Below are 22,867 nucleotides of genomic sequence, written 5' to 3'. Positions count from 1 at the left end.
CACTTAGCAAAGTACCAAACGTATGGTTTTACTGTGCTCCCTCTGGTGGAAAACTTAAATCATAACATTTTCATTGATGCAGCACTCATTACAAAATGATTCTTTAAAGTTGATGGGCTATTCTGCTGTAAATCCTGTAAAATAATTGATTGGAAATGAACCATGAGCATGCATATCCACATGAGAAGCCATGGACCTCCCAGACGGAATTAACAAAAAACATACATTGTCGAACGCTGCTGGTTGGGAGGATATTCATCGTGAAATCAAACCTGGTGTTTATTTTTTGCGACACCACTATTGCGCAATCAACTAATCACTTCCTGCTTGTCGTGCGGCTGATCCAATTAGCTCACACAACCCGTTGAGCTCTCACCTTGGCAGAGTTCACACACTACTCCAGTCCATGCGCAGGGCTTAAGCAGCGCCTGTCTATTTGTAGTCATTAAACACAGTGCCACCTAGTGTCATTAACTGGAAAGCACAAGACAGTTTTGTGGATGTGTAACGTACCTGTGGCAGTGGGGAAAATGGGACAAAGACCTTGCATTTTTCAAAGAATATTGCATTGATGTTCTCGGTGAACGCAAGTGACTGCTCCTCAGTTCTGTTTTGTTTCGGAGGCCCAGAGTGGATATCTTGCTTCTTTTTCTTCATTTTCTCTTTTCTACTGAGGCCTTGGGTCCATTTCCTCATTGTGTGGTCGAGACTGACATGTGGTTTTAGTGTGTTTTTATTATCCTTCCATCGTCTGTTGCCAGTTTTACAGCAGAGCTTCAGACTTCATATCCTACTTGATCAAGAAGAAACCAGCGCGAATGGCACTTGGGGGTGCTGCATACGTACTCTAACGTGCTTTCCGAATCATTACCCATATTAATCAAGGCGGAAACATATTGTCTGTGTCATCATAAGCCAGGCTGTTCCAGTTTGTAGCCGTAGTAGGAAGCCAAGCAAGTGAAATGAAGATGAGTATTAGGTGAAGAAGCATTAGGGAGCACCCGAGGGCACCACACAAGCATGAGGTGCCAAGCTCAGCCCCATTGACGTACGCAGTTACTCTCTTGGGACGCTGACTATAGTGCTAATCTCTTCCTGTTAGCAGACAGAATGCAGTTTAAATCAATCCCTACCTACTTTCTCACCTCAGGTTTGCTGTGCCCTGCTTTCTTTCTCTGCATGTAACTCTTTGGGGATTTCTTTCCCTTTCGTTGTTTCCCGAACACTTGAAATTGCGTGTTGCATCTTCAGCCTCTCTCTTAATGTACATGAAAGCTACGAAAACATACATTTTTGTCACCCTATCGTACCTATTCTCTTTCACTTCCTTTTTCTATTTACATCTTTCGCCTTAGAAGAGCTGTGCAAACAGTATTGAGATACATTTGTCCTATCTGAGGCAAATTGTGTCCTTAGCTAGGTAATACACAGCCACGTTGTACTTTTAGAGTGCTGCTGCAGGTTTTCTCAAATAAAAGGATCCGATAGAACTAGAGAGGAGGGGTGAGAGGAAGCGACCCAGACGAGGAGGTGGACAAAGACTAAAACTAGAAAGGATGGTAGTTCTCTTACAGTGGGTTTTGGTGTGACCCGTGACACATAGGGTAACCACCCTTTGTCCTGAAATTGGAACGTGTGTCCCGCAACATTCCGCAAATCATAGCAAATGTCCCGCATCTCAATGATCAGGCCTATTTGTCTTTCTTTCCATTTGTTTTTGTAGTAAAAACATTATATAGCCTTTTAACCGTGTACTTCTAGCATCTTTCCAGAAATTACAGTCCCACATCTTGTACAGATGCGGCTGCCCCGTACCAATATGGCACGTTGAGGCACAAGATTCACCTAATATGTGTGGGCAGTGGACCAAACCACTGTGAGGCATATGAGGGCGCAACGCAATCTTTCTTAAAGAAACTTAAAAACGCATTGTTTTGCATCTATAATTAGCACAAGTGCTTTGAATACATATTATTATATTATTTAAAATGATATAGTTATGTTTACAATGATATATTGAGGAGGACAACTTTCAGAGTCCGCACCCTGTCCCTCAGTAACTTTCAGCTGCGCCGACTGCATAGCCGTAATTTATTAATGTTCTAAAGCTACTTGGTAGAAAGTTAGCAATGAAGTGAGGAGGTTTGGTGATGGTGGACAAAAGCTGTACCTACAAGGAGTTCTACACTCATATACTGAAGGAGAAGGCCCTGCTCAAAGCTGCCCGAAGCAACAAGTACAAGTTTTAGAAGCAATAATTTGATAAGAAAGCATTTGATCATTCGGTTACATAGCCTATGGAAAGTTGCCTAGTCGCTACTTGGAATATCGGTCTGTTTCTCTCGTTTACTATTCTTAAGACATGATTTGAACTAAAATATTAGCCTGTTCTATTGAATTCATTATATTTATTAGATGTAATAGATCCAGTGTTGTTAAAAAGATAATCTCATAAAACCCACCACGTTTTAAAGCAGGTTAACGTCCAACGCCACTGCAAATATCATCTAATATGAAATCAATATTTACATAGCCTAATAATAGTCATTTCTCTCACGCGTGTCCCGCATTGTCCCGCATTGTCCCGTAAAACCACATATGCTGTCCTGCATCAGATTATGAGGTGGTCACCCTAGTGACACCGCATGGCTATGGGATCGAAAAAATGGAAACAACAAAATGAATGCAGCATTGAGAAACTGCCAATTCAACCTGTTAGTGCTTTTTATGATATTTTGACATCTATATCAAATGAACGCTGTTGAAATTAGTTGGGTGGGTGAATTATTTTCCACAGAAGTAAAAGATCTCCACTCAGGTCTTTGTTATAACTCCTCTTGACCTCTAGTTCCGCTCTCTGGCCTCAGTGCCCCTCTCTCTCTCTCTCTCTCTCTCACTCTCTCTCTCACTCTCCCTCACTCTCGCTCTCACTCTCTCTGCCCTCCAGCGCTGATTAAGTTCATCAGGCCGGTGTTTGTGTCACGGTCAGACCAGGACTCCAGGAGGAAGACAGTGGAGGAGATTAAGCGCAGAGCCCATTCTGGAGGGGAATGGCCTCAGGTAAACCCGAAAGAGGCCAGGGATAGAAAACATCACATTCTCACACAGAAAACAACAATGATGATGATGATAATAATATTACATATAAATGATATAGTATCACATGAAAGCTTGAAATATCAAGTGAATTAAGACATTGATAGAGTAATTGAGGATGGATTCAGTCAGAGGTCAATTATAAAGAGCATAGATGGAGTAGCACATATTTATATGTCATAATAGTGAGATCGCAGGTTTAAAATCTTCAGTGAAGTGTAATCTAAAACTGTGTGTTTGTGCTTTGAGCAGCAACTTGAAGCAATCACATCACGCTGTTCTCAGGTTTAGACTTGGGTACTCGCATATTTGTGAGTACACAAGCAACGGTTACTCGGTTGCCCCCGGGCAACCAGATTTGGACTATTTTGTGCAGCCCGGTTGCCTCCTGGTCAACCTGTGTGGTATACCTTGCTGTAAGATCGACTGGTTAAAATTCTGGCAACCTTTTTGACAATATTGCCCAGCAAAAGCCAGTGCACTGTGCCCAACTCGGCAACCAATTCTAAAAAAGAATCAAGTATGCCCCAGCACATTAACATGAGAACTGTCTCTTCTCGCTTCCTTCCAGATCATGATATTCCCAGAGGGTACGTGCACCAATAGATCCTGCCTCATCACATTCAAACCAGGTAGGAACGTTTCCTCATCCTGCTTCCTTCATTTGGGTTTAATTCCCTTTTCAGGCCACAGTTGACACAACAGTTCGCCTGTACCATGACCTGTGCTATATGCGTTTCTTCTTGAATGCAAGGAAATAAATCGTTGAATTGCTAACGTGGTTTAATTCAAGGCCTGTTGCATACCCTACTCAAGACAGCACGAGGGACAATTCTCGGGTAGCAAATTTTGAAACCTTACACAACCTTGTGGTGCATTTCCTATAGAGGAGCTAAATACAAATACTACTCAAGAAGAACTAAGTCAACTGAACTGGCAATGGTGTTTCGATCATGCACGCAAAAACATACATTACATTTTATGAGTTCCAATACATGGCCGTCGGCTGAAGGTTATTTGTTTTGTATGAATGTAAACAAACGTACTTAATACATTTATTTTATTTAGCATTTTTGTAATATTTAAATGATTTACTCACCATAGTCTCTTTTTTAAATTTTTTGGTGCAGATTGAGGATATACAAAATGATACATTCCTCCTCGGTAGGCATTTTTAAAGAACCTTACTCAATCCGTTTTCCTACCAAATTAGTGATTCTGGCACCCCCTTGTGGATTAGCTGCTTATGACCAGTAAATGTGCGTATGGTATGTAAAGAGGAAAGAGTTGTGTAAGGTGACGTACCTGTGTCAGCGTGTTGTAGGGTGTGCAACAGGCCTGCTTCAACTACTGGAGCGTTTTAAACATTCGCTTCACTCTAGGCTTCCCCGCATGGGAATATATATATCTTTTTCTTTTCCCCAGAGTGATGGGATTGATTTGACCTTGTTTCAAGAAGTCGACATCTTACTTAGATTGAAACTGCATCACAAACGAGCTGCCACCTCAGCAGAATATCCCTATTTTTCTTTTTTTTCTTTTCTTTCTTTTCTCTCAAGAGGAAAAGTGTATTTAGTTGCCGAATGACTCAAGAAGATCCTGTAGGACGGTTACTCTGTGCAAACAAAAGCAACTTCCCCCCCAGCAGATCAAAACCAGCACCGTGGGTTCGACAATGTCCTTTTCAGAAAAAACGTACTCTGTAAATACGGAAGAGAAAGTCTGCTTAAAAAAATTACGCCATTTGTTACGTTTAAGGAGATATATATATGTGTGTGTGTGTGTGTGTGTGTGTGTGTGTGTGTGTGTGTATGTTTGTGTGTGTGTGTGTGTGTGTGTGTGTGTGTGTGTGTGTGTGTGTGGCAATAATGGTTTTAACAGGTACTCTAATACCTGCTTTTATTTCCTCCAGGGGCATTCATTCCAGCCGTACCAGTGCAGCCTGTGGTGATCCGCTACCCTAATAAAATGGTAAAGACTGATTAATTGTGGCTCTAACTAGAGAAGAATGTAAAGACCTAATGTTCTGTTAGTTCTTATTTGTAATTCATGTTCCTTTTTTGACACCAAATCCAACATGTCGCTGCAGAATGAAATCTTTGGTAACTTGTTATTTATAGACGCTTTAAGCATTAGGGTACCACCGGGAGGTTGTGGCAGCAGTCTGTCTAATCTGGTTCCTGGGAGAAAAAGCTGTGGCCTTGAATCAAGAATGCTTTTTTTTGTCAAAATCAATGGCGCACTTTCACAAGACCGTGGATTTAAAATCAATTTCCAAATGAAAAGAACATGTTAACATTGGCAAAAATGTCCTGCTTTTCCAGGATTTTTTATTTTTATTTTTTTTGGAATAACCCCTTAACTTCTGACACACTAACAGTTAGTTTGAGTAGTTTCAGGGACAAAACTGATTGTAACCGCACTTGGAATTAACGTTAGGTTGACCCACATAAAGTAAGATTTGATACAGATTTAAAATTCTTTCATAGTTATTTTGGTGTTGCAAAGGGCTACATATTCTACTGTCCTCGAATAAATGTGTTGATTTTGATGTATTTTTTTTTTTTGTGTACAGGACACCATCACATGGACTTGGCAGGGCCCTGGAGCGTGAGTATAGAATTTCATATTTAGTGTGTATTTACTTTTCACAAGCTGTGAGGTGGTTTGAATTAGAAGTTGAGTGTCGTTGTTGACGCCATTTTAATATTTTAATCGTACAGGATCCAATTAGGAGTGGGCTGTAGCCATTGTTAATACAGTGGTACCTCGACTTACGACTGCATCTACTTACGACCAATCCAAGATACGAGTAGTGATAGTCGCGAAAATTTGTCTCCAAGATACAACCATAGAAATGTGCAGTGGGTGACAGCCAGTCAGCAGTCACCCTTCATGATTACATAATTTATATGGGGAAAAATTGCTTCGACATACGATTGTTTTAACATACGACCGTTCTTATAGAACGAAATACAGTCGTGAGTCGAGGTACCACTGTATTTCATAAAGTGAAATGTTGAAGTTAATGTTGTTCGCACCAGATATTCCATTAAATTATAAAAGACCTTCAATATTGGGTGGAAAGAATTTTTTGATTCACATAACTTACTTACTTTAAGACCTTAAAAATGAATGTTGTGTTTTGTCTTAATACACGATATCACTGTCTGTTATGCGTTTTCTGCCTCCCTAAAGCCAAGCCAGAAATCCTTCAAAATGATACGAACATCTTTTATATGTTTTTAGGATGTAGTGGTTTTGTGTTGTAAAATGGGAAACATGCTGTTCACACACTGCTATGGCAACATCTAATCCATGGCGCAACCAGTCACTTTTTAACAGTTACTTGTACTTATATTTTAGTTACTAGTTGCTATTCCAACAATTACTAGTAACTATTTTAATTTTACTAGTCAAAATGTATTGGGTACAAGTACTTATTTATTAGATTAGATTACTAGTAACTATTCCAGTTGTTACTAGTAACTATTGTGATGTTTCTGGTAACAGTTTCAACAATTTTGTCATTGAATCCTATGGGGCTCCGTGGTTCAGATATTAGATATTTGCCTCTGACTAGTATCTATTGCGATCATTACTAGTGTCTATTTCAATTTTACTTGTCACTATTAATTGAGTACTTGTACTTATTAATTTGTGATTTTTTTATTTGTCTTTCCTGTTGTTACTAGTCAAAAATTGCTAATGGTTTTACAAGTAACAATGTATTTTTTTACCTGTCATGAGAAATTGCTAGTCAAGACAGCTTGTTGATAGTTTGATTTAAAATGTTACTCGTAACAACAGAAAAAAAGTATAGTCACTAAGGAATAAGGAGTAGTACTTAATTAATTGACTAGTAATTTTTTTTTGCTGTTTTTGGCTAAATATTTTTGGTGCTTGCCCATCATAGATTTATAGTTTGATTAATATGTTTCATATTATACGATTTCTATGCCTTAAACACGGGTCTCTTAAGATATTGCAGTCAATATTTGTAAAATTGGTAAAATTTCATATTTTGTAGTTATACCAGAGACATGAGAGCAGGTAGAAAAAAACTATTTCATATGCTCGATTCCAACATTATTAACCCCAAAAAGCATCCGACATTTATTTGACCATTCCCGGCCTGCCTCCTAAAATGAGTTTGGCGCCACTTTCGCAAAGAGATTTTTCGACATTTTGTCACTCGCATTGTTCCATCTTCTAAATTTGGGGTGAAGCTTGTTTCTGTTGTGTCCGCGCAAAAAGTCGTAACATCTGGTGTAAGGGGAAACAAACCCCTGTGGTGTAAAACAAGGCCGGCACAAGAAGAACTCGAAGGCAGCGGGAACAGATGAGTCACAACGGGCCCCCGATTGCTTCAGCCTCCGCCTGGTTGACTCGCACCAAGTGCCCGTGGTGGATTCGGCTTCTCGCGGTATTTTGGCGTGGTATTTTTGGCTGCCCTCTGTTTGTTTGGAACGCTTTTGTTGAGTTTTGCTAAACCGGCTCATATCAGACGTCTTTGTCCCTCTTTTGTCTCATTGCAGGTTTGAAATCTTGTGGCTGACGCTTTGTCAGCTCCACAATGAGTTTGAGATAGAGGTGAGTGCAAACGGGCCCTTGGGAAATGTATTTGTAATTGTTATTATGACATAATTTGCATAACAATAATTATAGCTATACACCAATCAGCCACAACATTAAAACCACTGGCAGGTAAAGTAAATAACATTGATCATTTTGTTCCAATGGCAAATGGGCAAGCGACCTTCTGAGCGACTTTGACAAGGGCCAAATTGTGATGGTTAGACGACTGGGTCAGAGCATGTTTCCCGGTATGCAGATAGTTACCTACCAAAAGTGGACCAAGAAAGGACAATCGGTGAAACAGGGCCATGGGCTCATTGATGCGTGTGGCGAGCGAAGACTAGCCTGTCTGGTCTGCTCCCACAGAAAAGCAACTGTGGCACGAATTGCTGAAAAAGTTCATGCTGGCTATGATAGAAAGGTGTCAGAACACACAGTGCATCACAGCTTGTTGTGTATGGGGCTGCGTAGCTGCAGACCGGTCAGAGTGGCCATGCTGACCCCTGTCAACTGCCAAAAGCACTTACAATGGGCACTTGAGCATCAGAACTGGACCATGGAGCAGTAGAAGAAGGTGGCCTGGTCTGATGAATCGGGTATCCTTTTATACAGTGTGGATGGCTGGGTGCATGTGCGTTGTTTACCTGGCGCCAGGATGCACTATAGAGAGAAGGTAAGCGGGCGGAGACAGTGATGCTCTGGGCAATGTTCTGCTGGGAAACCTTGGTCCTGGCATTCATGTGGATGTTACTTTGACACGTACCACCGACCTAAACATTGTGGCAGACCAGGTACACCCCTTCATGCCAACGGTATTCCCTGATGGCAGTGGCTTCTTTCAACAGTATAATGCATCCTGCCACACTGAAAAAATTGTTCAGTAATGGTTTGAGGCTGGTTTGTTCAGTAATGGTTTGTCGCTTTTCTGAAAGCAACAGCTCACAAAAACTGAATGGGTTGTCTTTTATCACAGTTTGGGTTAGTAGGCCCCACAGAGACCCAAATGTATATGCACAAGCACTGAAAAAGTGAGTTTTGCATAATAGGCCGCCTTAAAAAAAAAAGTCCTCGAATTGAATTTTGTACTGCAGAATGAACCCTGTATAATACAAATGTATACAATTTTATTTAAATAATGAAGTGACTTCTTTAACCTTTTTCCTTCCAACAATTTCTATATGCACTACTCATAAAAAGTTACGGATATTCGGCTTTTGGGTGAAATTTCAGGATGAACCTAAAATGCACTCTAACCTTTACAGATGAACTTAATTTGACCTTCTCTAAACTTTTGAATGCACATGTCCAACTGTTCAATGTTTCAGTACTTTTTGCACAACTTGCTGTTCTCTAACAAGGAGCTGAACGGCAAAACTCACAACAGGTTTCCTGGTTCAATTAGCATTGGTATTTAAACAGTCCTCTTCATCATGCTGTTCACATTTTGACATCATGAGACCAAGACGACACCTAACAATTGATCAACAGTACCTCGCCATTGTGAGGCTTCAAACAGGATGTTCTCAGAGGGAAGTGGCCACTGAGCTTAGAGTGTCACAGAGTGTCATCAGCAGGTTGCAACAGAGATACAGAGACTGGAAGAGTCACAGAAAGGCATAAAAGTGGACGTCCTTTGGCCACATCCCACACTGATGAGCGCTTCATTGTGAACAGTGCCCTGCGGAACCAGGTGATGCATGCCACTCAACTCCAGGCACATTTAAGGGAGTTGATAGGCACCAGAGTGTCACGTCAGACCATTCAAAACCGTTGACATCAGCGTGGTCTGTGTGCCAGACGACCTGCAAGGGTACCTGACCACACCACCAGGCACAGGCATCATCGTCTTGCACGGGCCAGGAAGCATTTACGCTGGACGAGGGACCAGTGGCCTCTGTGCTGTTCTCTGATGAAAGTCGATTCACGTTGAGCAGTAATGATGGCCGCCAACGATTTTGGAGACGTCAAGGAGAGCGCTATGCATCAGCTACTGTTGTCACCAGACGAGCCTTTGGTGGTGGTGGTGGTGTTACAGTGTGGACAGGTGTGTCTAGTCAATACAGAACTGCCCTACACTTTGTAAATGGTACAGTGACAAGGCCATACTACCTGAATAACATCATTAATCCAGTCATTGTGCCCCTGCATGAACAACACAGGCCTCATTTCATCTTCATGGACGTCAATGCTCCAGCTCATGGAGGTCGCATCATTAGGGAACGGCGGCTGGAGACTGGGGCACCTCAAATGGAGTGGAAAACCTATGGGATCAGCTGAGTCGCCGTGTAGAGGCTCGTAACTCTGTACCCCAGAACCTCAATGACCTGAGGGCCGCCCTTCAAGAAGAGTGGGGGGCCATGCCTCAGCAGACAATAAGTCGACTTGTGAACAGCATGAGACGTCGTTGTCAAGCTGTAATTGATGCTCAAGGGCACATGACAAGTTATTGAGACATTGATATTTTTTGTTGTGGTAAACCCACCACTGTTGTTGGCTTTTGTTTCAATAAATTGTTTGAGATGAGGAAATCACCATTGCATGCTTCTACTTAAATACCCTACTTTCGTGATATAATATCACTGTAGCGTGAACTTTTTACATTTTCCATAAATTCACCCAAAAGCCAAATATCCCTAACTTTTTGTGAGTAGTGTAATCAACAATTGCAGAATTAACAATTGTAAGTCACCTAAACAAGCACACCTACTCTCCTCTCCTCTTTCTTCTCTTTCTCCTGACAGTATCTTCCGATCTACAGCCCCTCGGAGGAAGAGAAGAAGAACCCAACGCTATTTGCCAACAATGTCAGACGGCTCATGGCCAAGTGAGTTTGTTTTTAGCTCATTTCGGTGTGGACCAAGGGACCGGGGACATTTCCCGCCTCCCAGGCACGACCGCTGTTTAATTTTTTTCTCCTTTTCTCCCATTATCCCTTAGTCTCCCAGTGAGATTTCAGTCAAAGTACCCGCAGTTGTCCTCTACCCAATTGGCGCCTTCCTAAAGGCACTGTCTTGTTATTATTTCGCTTATGAAATATTGAACACATAAATTATACACTATAATAGTAGATGTCAATGAGATGTATATAAATAAATAAATAATAGACAGACTAAGATTCTTTTATATTTTAATTATTAAGGACCACATAGGAAATTGATTACATTTTATCTATGTGAAGTCCTTGAAAATGGAAAGTCCTTCAATTTCATTCAAGGGGACAGGGTCTTTTCTCTGGGCTTAGTTTCCTCCTCCGAAACGCAATTTCAACCAGCCAGGACTTTTGTCCCATGAGCTTTTTAGAGTTCCTGTGAGGGAACCGCTCTAGAGGAAAAAAAATCTGGATTCAAATTCATATTTCATCGACGGACCATAAGTGCGAGGGACAAGGCGACTGGGACATTAGCCGCAGTTCCCCGGTACTGCACCACGTCCATAAGAGTTAATTAGTTTACAGAATACAATAAAGGCCGTCGCATTCATGTCCTTTTTATGTTTCTGCCCATTCACTCTGGAAGTAAGTGCCACAGAATTGCTCTGCACCTCCTCGTGCCGCGAATGAGTATTCTGACAACCTTCTGGGGCATGTTCTCTGGTGGTTCTGACATCTTTTAAAGCATTTCTCAAACAGTTTGAAACTATAAAGCAATTCGGTGAAATATTACAGACGGAAAAGGCAAACACACGAGGAGCATATGTGAATAATACAAAAGAGATTTTCCCAAGACATTGATGTCGACGGCTCCTTTTCGCCCTTTCACCTGCTCAGGCTGTAGAACAGGCAGGTCTCCCTTGGACAAAATTATTTCCCGGTGACACGTTATCTCACAGTGTTCCAGGGTGGGATTTGCCAATTCAATGAATATTTTTTTCTCGATTCTTATAATGTTCTGATTTTTGACTACCAAACTTGAAATCACGTAATGTTTTTTTTGATTTAGACATATTGTTAGATAAACATATTGCCATATGACTCTTTAACTCTCAAAAGGGAAAGTCCTGCCAAGATCTCTTTCCCTCATCAACTTGAAATGCTGAACTTCATATTGCCATGGCTGTGTAGACAGGGTTCTCACCAGGTGCTTGGAGTGCCTGAGTTTCATCCTCAGAAATGTAAGGACTGGAGTACCTTCAAAATAGCCCCCTTTGTGCTGAACTGCTTGAAAGGTCATTGGAAAATAATAACGATAATTGAAAACCTGTGATATTCCCCCTGGTTTTCTTATTCAAAACTTTATCTTCTAAACATTTTACAGAATTGCTTTTGCAACATAGATGACGCCAGGGAAATACATTTAATCCGGCGTGGTTGGAACACTTGCCATACTTGTAAAAAAAAGTAATGACTATATATATAATTAATAATGTAATATAGCTATAATAGATATAGTAATATAATAATACAAATAAGATCAAGATTATATTATATTTAATAAAGATCATATCAAACATTTATTGTAATATAATTTGTTTTGCGTCCTTGAAAAAGTACTTGAAAGTGTGTGTGTGTGTGTGTGTGTGTGTGTGTGTGTGTGTGTGTGTGTGTGTGTGTGTGTGTGTGTGTGTGTGTGTGTGTGTCTGTGTGTGTGTCTGTGTCTGTGTGTGTGTGTGTGTGTGTGTTTTCCAGAGCCCTGGGAGTGCCCATCACAGACTATTCATTTGAAGACTGCCAGCTGGCCATGGCAGAGGGCCAGCTCAGACTGCCAGTCAACACCTGTATGCTGGAGTTTGCCAAGTTGGTCAGGAGATTGGGGTGAGCCCCCCAGCCACACACACTCCCTGAGCAACACACCCACTCAAATCTGAAGAAGAAAATTCCATGTGTTTTACTCTGTAGATACGTGAAGAGATACGTTAAGAGAAACATCTTCACAGGTTTTCATGTTGAGTGAGTAGGACCTGGGTTTTGTTCCACGTGTTATTAGCCGTTACCCGTTTATTATTTTAAAGCACTGTTTCTGTTGCCAAAAACCTGTGCTGGGTTTGGTTATATAAGCATTAGCTGCATGCTAGCAGGCCGCCGAGCTCCGACCTGTCCTGCGAGGGAAGAATGAGCAGTGGCCACCAGAGAGCAGGGGGAGTCCGGCAGCCAGACAGCGACGCTTTGAGTAGAGGCGGAAATCAGATGCCTTTGTGTGGGACTTGCTAGCTTTCAATCTCACAGCTTTATTCTCATAGTCACGGCTAAAATAGGACATCTGCCCCTTACAGGAGGAACTCAGGAAAAAAAAAAACTTGTTTTAGGTTTTACAACTGATGCCACCACCCAGGCCAAACACATATCGGTCTTTGGTGCGTCAAGTATCCGGGAGGATTGCTGAGAGTCTGCTTCTGATCCTACCCTCCCATGGACCGGCCTCCTTTCCAAGGGAGGCAAGCAGATTCTACCTGTTGCCCTGCCAGTTTTGTGTGAAAAACTGTCTCTCGGACTTGGAGCCAAACCTAAAACCTGAGCTTGTTCCACCCCAGACCCATGGACCTTGATCAAGGGCAAACATCAGCGGGGTAAGCGTTTCCCTCATATGTCTCTGCCCGATTCTCTTCAGTTGGAGAATAACTTCCAAGCTTTGGAGTCGCTTCCATCACCCGTGCACCTGGGATCCTCCGCTGTCTCCCATCTCGATTGGCCGACGTCACCCCTACTGACATCTTCCCCGCTGGCTCGGTCGTACCTGGTACCTAGGTCATGCAGAGATGGAGCGCCTTCCCGAGTGCTTGCTATTATTAAATGTCTCTCAAAATCTTTTATAATAATGTGGTCGTAATCTGAGCCTTCCCCCCACTGCCTGCTTAGTTAATCAAAGTGGCTTTGATTAAATTGGTGAATTCTATATCTGTGTATGAGGCTTCTGAAGTTTTGTTCATGGGTGACCTTAACTGGTCATCTTCTACCTCTGAGGGTTTAAAAAAATCATTGGATTGAATTAAATTTAACTCAGCTCATTTCTTTACCTACTCAACCAGACACCAGAAATCCAGCAAAGTCTACCTTGATAGATATAATCCTAACGAACAAACCACATAAATTCTCCGCCAGTGGTGTGTTTGCCATAGCCTTGAGTGATCATTGTCCAGTTTTCTGCAATAGAGATTCCGGACAAAAAACGATTCCACCACATATTATTGTAAATAGAGACTTTAAACATTTTTCTGAGTAGGCTTTACTTCATGATTTATTTCTGTGATATCACAAGGTTAAGTGCTATTTAGAGACAGGACCGATCTGATCCAATATCGATATCGGGTGTCGATACTGACGTCATTCACTCATCGGATATCAGACTGACGTTGCAGATCCACGTGCTGATCCAAATTCTATTCCATAGCTTGCACTGGACCATGAACCCGCCGTTCTATTCAGCTAATTTAATGGTCAGCCTCCTCAAGAATTCAACTTGGCAAATAATTCAAAGAGCAATGCGCCAATAAAAACAGTTGGAGTTGGGCAAACGGTCACGGATTGAAGCAGCCATTCAGCTGTGTTGGTCATTAAAATTACGTCATGATTCCATCGTATATAATGTGCGTCACCATAGAGCTACTGGGAGTTGTAGTTCTATTCGTGCAGCGCCACAGAGAAACGAATCACCGAATGAGGATTAAAAACGACACAGATATGTCCTTTGGCTTGCCCGTTGCGTCCGGTTTGAAACCAAAGTTATCCTCCGTCAATTATTCAATTATTAATATTGACATAGGATTATTCTGGTTATTTTATTATTATTATTATTATTATTATTGGAACAAACAAGACTGGCCTGTAAACAAATACAAGTAAACAGCGGAGCTGCGTATATTTGATTAATATTTCAATAATTTGAACACTTTCAAAGTGTATTTGTGTAAAAAACTTTTGGATGGGGGGAGTGGGGGAATTTATCACATGGGTATGAGAAAAAAAGGTATCGATTGAAATACTCTTGCTATCTGTATCACTTTAAGGGTACTGGTACTGGTATTGGTACTGGTATCAACAATACCCTGCCCTACTGTTACGGAGGTATGAACCCTTGACCCTCATTTGACCCAGAAAAGGCTATTGGAGCAGCCCTTTTGAATGCAAGACTGTTACTTTTGGCTGTACCTATTATAGCTTCTCCTTTAACACATTTTAAATTTAACTTTGAAATTAAATATTCCTAAAGTGTGGGAAGCAGCACATGTACTGCCTCTGCATAAAGGCGATGACACCAGCGATCCAAATAACTACCGCCAATCTCTAAAATGTCATGTTTAGCCTAAATCTTGTAAAAAAGGCTCATAAATATTCAAATGTGTGAACTATCTGAGCATTGCATTTTAAGTCCTCATCGGTTTGACAAAGCACTTTTACTGCAGCATGTTAGGTATTAAATTATATAATCTGTTCTCTGGATAAGGAGTGTTCTATTGCTCTGTTCATTGATTTGTCTTAAGCATTTGACACAGTGAAATATTCACCAATCAGCCACAACATTACTACCACTGACAGGTGAAGTGAATAACATTGATCATCTTGTTCCAGTGGCATCTGTCATCCCATCTGGGTGGGATATATTAGGCAGAAAGTAAACAGTCAGTTCTTAAAGTTGATGTGATGGAAGCAGGAAAAATGGTCAAGCTTAACGATCTGAGCGACTTTGACAAGGGCCAATTTGTGATGGCTAGACAACTGGGTCAGAGCATCTCCAAAATGGCAGGTCTTGTGGGGTGTTCCTAGTATGCAGCGGTCAGTACCAAAAGTGGTCGAAGGACAACCAGTGAACCGGCAACAGGATCACGGGCGACCATGGGCTCATTAATCCATGTAGGGAGCAAAGGCTGGCCCGTTGGGTCCGATACCACAGAAGAGCTACTGTAGCACAAATTACTGAAAAAATGAGTGTTGGCTATGATAGAAAGGTGTCAGAACCAAGAGTGCATCGCAGCCTTCTGCATATGGGGCTGCGTAGCTGCACTTGTCAGAGTGCCCATGATCACCCCTGTCCACCGCCGAAGGCACCTACAATGAGCGTCAAAATGGAAGAAGGTGGCCTGGCCTGATGATGGCGTTTTTCTTCATCATACGGATGGCCGGGGTTAGGGTCCGATCAAATCAAGCATCTGTGGGATGTGCTGGATCAAGACTGATCCATGGGCCCCACCTCACAACTTCCAGGACTTAAAGGATCTGCTGCGAACGTCTTGGTGCCAGATACCACAGGACACCTTCAGAGGTCTTGTGGAGTCCATGCCTCCACGGGTCAGAGCTGTTTTGGTGGCATGAGGGGGAACTACACAATATTAGTTGTTATTAGTTGCGGTTTTAATGTTGTGGCTGATTGGTGTTGTCTTCTATTTGATAGACTTGTTATAAGTTACTTATTGTCTTTTCTTTTGTGTCTCTTTTGGTATTTTGTAGGTCATTTGTCTTGTTTGTGTTGTATTTATATTTGTATAAGAATGTTGATTTTATACATACTACATTCCATTGTATAACTTATTTTGATTATGAGTTTGCAGGGCACCATTGTGTATGACAGTTTTGCTCTCAAATGATATTACCCCGATCAAATAAAGGTTATCTGTTAGTGTTGAATTAACAAACTGCATTTGGGATGGTTTGAAACTAGGGGTGTCACGATTCCGCTTCTAAATTGATAAGCGTTCAATTTCGAACTACGAAATCGCAAGCAGGTTCCCGGTTCTCCCTGTTTTTCTATGGGTAATATTGTCCGACATGGTCGCCATATTGGGTCGGTCTTTGGGTAAACAAATGCACTGTGCGCTGGGGCTTTGCGGGCCCGTCCGCATACTTTACTGCAGCTCCCGGCTCCGAACCGACTTGGAGTTGGGAGAGCTGTGGTCAGCTCCAGAGGGTCCGCTGCGCCGCATCCCTCAATGCATACTGTACCTCCCACCTTTTTTGTATTATTCAAATAGCATTTGAATATTACAAAAACAATATTGCAATTAAGTTCAATATAAGTAAATCCAGTTTGTCCCATAGTGAACGAACATTAGAGAGAAATATTCCCGGTAACCGTGTGCAAAGTCGACAGAGACCCATGAGCGTACTGCCGCGTCTCCCTCTCCTCCGGCGTTCACTGTGTGTACAAGGGAGAGTGCGCCTTTGACCACAATGTCCAGTAATTCCAAAGATGTGGCGTTGAAGGTGGGAAATAAACCCGACCATCACAGACTGAATGTCCTCTAGTGTAGAGGTTCCCAACCACTGGCTCGCAGACCGTCTCGGGCGTGAGAACACAGGCAGGATTTTTTTTTTAGGAGTGATTTGCTATCTGCTCCACAGCAGAGCAGCAGTAGGAAACGGAGTAAATTAAATACATTGAGAGTTTTTATTTGCTTTGTTTGGAGAAAAGATCGCTCTGATTGGAGCAGCAGTTAGTAATTTGCCTTTTACTACCCGAGTTCCCCTCTGGCAGTGTAGTAGTGTAATAAGTAAGTAAGTGTTTTTTCCCTTATAAAAAAAAAAACTTGACAGCCTGACAATGGCATAGCCGTCAGTGCTGAAGAAAATATATTTAAAAATCGAATCGTGACCTTAAAATTTCAAGTCCTTGAATAGTGGATTTGGAGAATCGTAACACCCCTAATGAAAAACCTTGACGGTCGTTATTTGGGCAGTCTCTCACCATTCAATTCAATCAGATATGGATGAATTGAGCTCACAATAAGATTCTCTCTTGATACAGTATATATCGAAATTTCATCAATCATGAGAATTGCCACCAACTTTCCAGTATACCATCTATAATTTATTTCAGAGTATCAATTCAGTTTGTTTGTTTTTGTTTTTTTTGTTTTTTTGCCTAGCCCAGGTAGTTATCACAGATAATCTGAGGATGATGACGAAATATGACTTGACCGCCCCCCCTTTCATCATCAATCCTTGTTTGTTTAATTTCTTTCATTCCCACCGCAACTCTGCGACAAACCTTTTATCCTTTGTTTTCCCCCTGATGGCAGGCTGAAACCCCAGAACACTCACAAGGTCCTGCAGGACTACGGGAACAGAGCCAGGACGCTGGAGGGGGAGACACTGGGTTTGGACGACTTTGCGCGCTACCTGGGCGTGGCCGTCTCCGGCATGCTGCGAGAGATGTTCGCGTTGTTCAGCGAGGTGAGGGGACGCGCGCCCGTGAGGAGCAACAGTTCGGAGACTGATACTGACTTTAGTTCGTGGTAGCCACAGTCTCAGCGGCGACTGTGATGGCGGTATTTCACATCGCTCATCCAAATCTAAGCAACAAGTGCATTTTACTTCCAAGAGTTTTGCGTAGACACAACCTTGGCCTCAACCAATAGCAAAGCAGCTTTGGTTCTGTTGACCTTTGAAGGGGAAGTATATTGGAGAGTTTAGGCTACATCAATGGCGGCTAGAAAGTGCAACAAAAACAAAAGTTCTACTGTCAAAGGTCTATTGAGAACTGGATGGACAGACTACAGTTCATCAATACAGTTTATGTATCATATTTTTTAGTTAACATGGGGGAGTCTGTTTTTTTTTTCTGGAGGAGTTTAAATATACCACGTGGGTTGATTTAGAAAGAGTTTTCATGTATACTCACCACATACCAAATACTTCAGTCTCCTGAAAGGCCGTCCATCTCACTGGGCACGGATAATTTAGGTTCTACTGTACTCTACTGCAGTGTTTCCCCAACCAGCGTCACACTTATTACAATGAAGTCATCCCACAGCAGCCACTAACCCTTTTAGGGCGGCCCCTTGGTGGTCGGCCAGTCGGAAGCTCGTCAGTCGACTGAGATTCTTCAAGTCGTAGCAGTCGTTTTGTGTGTTTTATTGATTTTTATTTTATTTTTATTCAGTCAATGTGTATTACAATAACATGATAAAACATAAGGAAGCTTACAAAATGCACAGGGATAACATTTAAATGAGTAGTTATAAATAAGGGGAATCATTCATATATTTTATGTGAGATGTCTGAATCGTCTGCGTCTGGACACATGCGAACACGGCACTAATAGATTTGTTCATCGCCAACAACTCTTTAATGACTCTGGAGTCACGCCGACAAAAGAGCGAATCTTCAACTCGCAACTAAAGATTATTTACTCTTGTTCATCCTTCACTGGAACTCCTCCCTCCCTCACCATGCATTTAACCATTTGAAACAAATGAACGCCTTTTTACCGAGTGACTCTACAAGACCGAAGCTGGAAAAAAAAAAAAAGAGTAAAACCTTTCATCACCACGAATAGTCGTCACTTTCAGAGTGAAACTAACAGCTTTTCTGGCTGGAGCTGAGGAATTAGTGGAGCCTTGGCATTTTGATCTTGCGACACATAAATCAATTTCAATACATTTATTTGTAAAGTGAAAATAAAAAAGTAATATTATCAAAGTGAATTTTGAGAAATTCTCGCGGCACACCGAGTGAGCTCTGACGACATACAGCTCTTAACTGGACACTTTGGGACTAAGGCTGGTACTCAGTGGGTCTATACCAACCTTTTTTCAGTCCTATTGAATCTGCTCACGCAATGTGCGCCTTGATTTAAAAACACCAAAAAAACAAAAATGAAACTATGTATATTTAAAAAAGTTTTTAAGTGTTTATATTGTGCAATAACCTTCAGGGACACAATCTTCAGTTTTATTTTATTTTAAGGTTTGAAGTATAAATGATGTCACAAAACTTCCCTAACACATTTTCTCTTCTGATTTGATTTTTTTTTTTTTTTTTTTTTCCACAGCCTGCAGACGACACCATTGACGTCCGAGAATATGTGATTGCCTTATCAGTTGTATGCAGAGCTGGCACTCTAGAAACGATGAAATTGGCCTTCAAGGTACGTTCCGGTCCGTTTTGGGCTTTATTATTTCGCAACTATTTTTTTTTTTTTTTCCCTCCTCTCTGCCCGACCCCTGCGCAGGATCTCGGTGGCATTTCCTGAGTTAGGATGTCGCGCAGACGTGACATCATCTCCTCCAGATCTCACTCGGTGCTTCATTTAAATCGACACTTGTGTAGATCAATTCGCTCTCAATGTGGGAGAGGTGTGTGTGTGTGTGTGTGTGTGTGTGTGTGTGTGTGTGTGTGTGTGTGTGTGTGTGTGTGTGTGTGTGTGTGTGTGTGTGTGTGTGTGTGTGTGTGTGTGTGTGTGTGCCTTATTTACAAATGTTTTGCTCCCAACATGTGATATTTAGATGTTTGAGGCTGATGAGGACAGCGCCATCACAGAGGCGGAAATGGCCATCATCCTCAAGACGGCTCTGGGAGTGGCCGAGCTTAATGTGTCGCGCCTCTTCACCGCTATTGACATGGAAGACACGGGGAAGGTGACGTTCGGTAAGACTCCATCGTTTTTAGACTGACTTAGTTCAGCCCAATAAGACTTGTTTTATTTTGTATTTATATATTGTTTCTGAACCGCATTGGAATCTGGTTGATCCCCACTCCTGCCGGTATAAATGCTGTCAGGTTAATTTGTAGGGTACATGCAAGTAGATGGAAAGAAGAATAAACCACAAGAGTTATTGGTTTTCTAATACCAGTTTGTGTCATGCTTTAAGCATCCCCTTTCAAATTTGATCCCAGTTCAATGTAGTCTCTGACTAAAGCCCTGGTTAATGTTTCGGGCGTCTATAGCTGGCACATTCTCCGTTGCAGTATTCTCAGAAACCACGGGTGGCAGTAGAGAGAAAGTACCGAGTGGAGCAGGAAGTAGTAAAGGAAGAAGAGCTCTATACAGCTTACAAACATGGCTGCACGCAGGTCATGGGAGCTTGTGCCGAGGAGGAATTGCTGTTCATGGTGGTTGAATCGCCAAAAGTGCCGAAAGGAGATGTGTATGTGTATGTATGGAACAGAGTCACAATGTGTAATTATTCTCCATCATTGTAAGTGTCTCTTAAAACAAACGGCACATGAATACCAATAAAAATGTTCCCGTTTATTTGTTAAATGAACCCGTTCATTTACAATAAAATCGCCAAACCTGAGTGAGCTGTTTGCGAAAGCTATTTTGTCTCTGCGTTAAAAAGTAATCTGATATAAACATGTCAGAATTCAAACAGCAAAACGCTCATCACTTCCAATCCATAAATGTTGTCCCATTTACTTTTTTTATTTCAATTGGTTTCTTTTAAGCCAGGGAGTGATTTTGATGACATTTTAATGTTAAAAAAAATAAATAATAATGCCTATCGATCAAGTGTATTTTAAGAAGAGGTGTCAGAGTCAAGATACCGCTATCAGTACCCGTATCGACAGTTTATCCTGTGCAATCAACTATTATCCTTTTATTTAATGGACCAATACCAGGCTAAAATGGGGCGTCGGTATCAGAGAATGTCCTTGATGGAAAAATGTGATTCAAGAGTCGTACTACATACATATTTAGATATTTGCATTCAGTCCTGTAAAGTCATCACATTAGCATGGAGGACATTTCAAACAAACATAAGCGGCGAAGCTGGGAAATGGTTGCAGGAGTTTGAAGTGAACATATTTGCGGTTAAAGGGGACCTATTATGCTCCTTTTTTAACAAGTGAATATAGGTCTCTGAGGTCTCTGTAGGTTTAATCCATTTCAGTGGAACCTGTGGATAATTGGTGTCGATAATGGACCCAGTGAATTGCTGCCTGCAGCTATATTTAGAGGGCCATCCCTGAAATCCAAAACTTTGAAACAGAAGAACGGCAGAAGCGATCCACATATGGAGCAGAAATTATTGAAAAACCCACCAAATCTGACCAAAATCTCAGACAGGGTCTAATGCATTCAACGCCAAAATATGTCCAACCGGGCTACAAGTATCTGGGACACAGCAATGAAACATGTAAATTAAACAAAACTTATCGAAAATGTAATTCAAATGTAACTCAGGAAAAAGTCACCGCTAAAATTACGTAAGTTCAACGACTGTCGTAAATCGCCGTAAATACGTCGTTATTGACGCGCGCACACACACAGCGTCACCTACTGTCACTGAGACTGCACATGTACTCACTTACAACAAGGTACGTTATAACAAAGATAATAAAAAAAAACTTGTTTTAAAAAAAACGTCATATATAAACAGTTTCCTACAGCTAAATGGGTCATAAAAAACAAAAACTTGCAACCCGTGCTAGATTGCACGAACAATTTTTTTTATTATTTTATTATTATCTAAGCTTCAACAAACCAGACCACCTCATCCTAACGAAGGATTTGTTCCTCTTGTTTCTCATTTCACTCCCGTCCCGCCCCCGGTGGCAGACATGTTCAGCAGCTTCGCCGAGCAGCATCCGGACTTTGCCGAGGAGTACCTGTACTCAGACAACCAGGGCCTGCACTTCTGCCCCCGCACCGAGCTCCGCCTCTTCTCCCCCGCCGGCCCCAAAGCCGCCAACGGCATCTGCCCCGACTTCAGCCCCGAAGGGAACGAGCGCCTCGGACTCCTCAAGAAACACGACTGAGATCACACTGCATGGAGAAAACGGAGGGAGGCGAGGAACCAAGAGCGCCTCTCCTGGCGAGAGGGTGAAGGACGGTTCCGGGGATGACAGGCGGAGACGCGCCTGTGACAGGAGGGAAGTCTATATTCCAGCGATCAGTCGCAACCACAAAAGTTTTGCCCCCCCCCCCCCCCCTTTCTTTCTTTTTTCTGTGAAAACACGGTTATTTTAAGCCTGGAAAGAGTTTCTTATTCAAAATTATTATTTTTTATTATTATTATTATTATCACTAATTTTTTTTATTCTTAAGACGGTTAAAAGGCCAAACTGTGGCAGTTTCAGATACAATGCGTGAATACTTGAAGAGTGAGCACTTATTCCAATTCCTTCGACTTTTTCAACGTGTACCTGTACCAACATGTACCTACTGTGCATGTCTAGTTGTTTCCCTGTTTCGTTTCTTTTCATGGAGAAGGAAGCAAAAGTGAAACAAACGAGACGCATAAAATGACGCCCTAGTTTGTAAAGTGAACTTGTCTTATAGTGAAATCGCTCTTCTCCACATTTTGTTAACTTTTTATTTGTATTTTTTCCCTCCTTATTTCTTTGAATTATTATAATTTTCTTTGTAAAGTGGAATGCATGGGTTCAGACGTCCCTCCGAGCTGTACCGAAGGGGGGTGGGGGGGGGGGGGCGTCTGACGCAGCCTTTTCGAGCGCCAGTGACTACGGTCTGGCAGCGGGTGGAGCGTCCGGCTTCACCGCGGCAGACTTGAGGTGCTCCAAGGTCTACGTACCAAGACG

The 22,867-nt window shown here is 41.9% G+C and overlaps 1 protein-coding gene across 1 annotated transcript in view; it reads left to right on the top strand.

Moving 5' to 3' along the window:
* LOC307233528 (lysophosphatidylcholine acyltransferase 1) overlaps positions 1-22,084 on the top strand; it is a gene marked incomplete at both ends in the record, with an annotated part of 75,563 nt that extends 53,479 nt beyond the window's left edge. Inside the window, 11 exons of the mRNA XM_080004866.1 lie at positions 2,948-3,060; positions 3,668-3,728; positions 5,009-5,067; positions 5,672-5,706; positions 7,635-7,689; positions 10,416-10,498; positions 12,299-12,424; positions 17,620-17,773; positions 19,374-19,469; positions 19,828-19,969; positions 21,885-22,084. Coding sequence (XP_079860992.1) covers positions 2,948-3,060; positions 3,668-3,728; positions 5,009-5,067; positions 5,672-5,706; positions 7,635-7,689; positions 10,416-10,498; positions 12,299-12,424; positions 17,620-17,773; positions 19,374-19,469; positions 19,828-19,969; positions 21,885-22,084 — 1,124 coding nt within the window. The remainder of the gene's footprint in view (positions 1-2,947; positions 3,061-3,667; positions 3,729-5,008; positions 5,068-5,671; positions 5,707-7,634; positions 7,690-10,415; positions 10,499-12,298; positions 12,425-17,619; positions 17,774-19,373; positions 19,470-19,827; positions 19,970-21,884) is intronic.
* Positions 22,085-22,867: the final 783 nt, after the last annotated feature.

This window comes from Zeus faber (genome assembly GCF_960531495.2).
Source record: "Zeus faber genome assembly, chromosome: 8".
NCBI lineage: Eukaryota > Metazoa > Chordata > Actinopteri > Zeiformes > Zeidae > Zeus > Zeus faber.
Note: the sequence above shows the minus strand (reverse complement) of the source record. Positions and strands in the feature narration are given on the sequence as shown.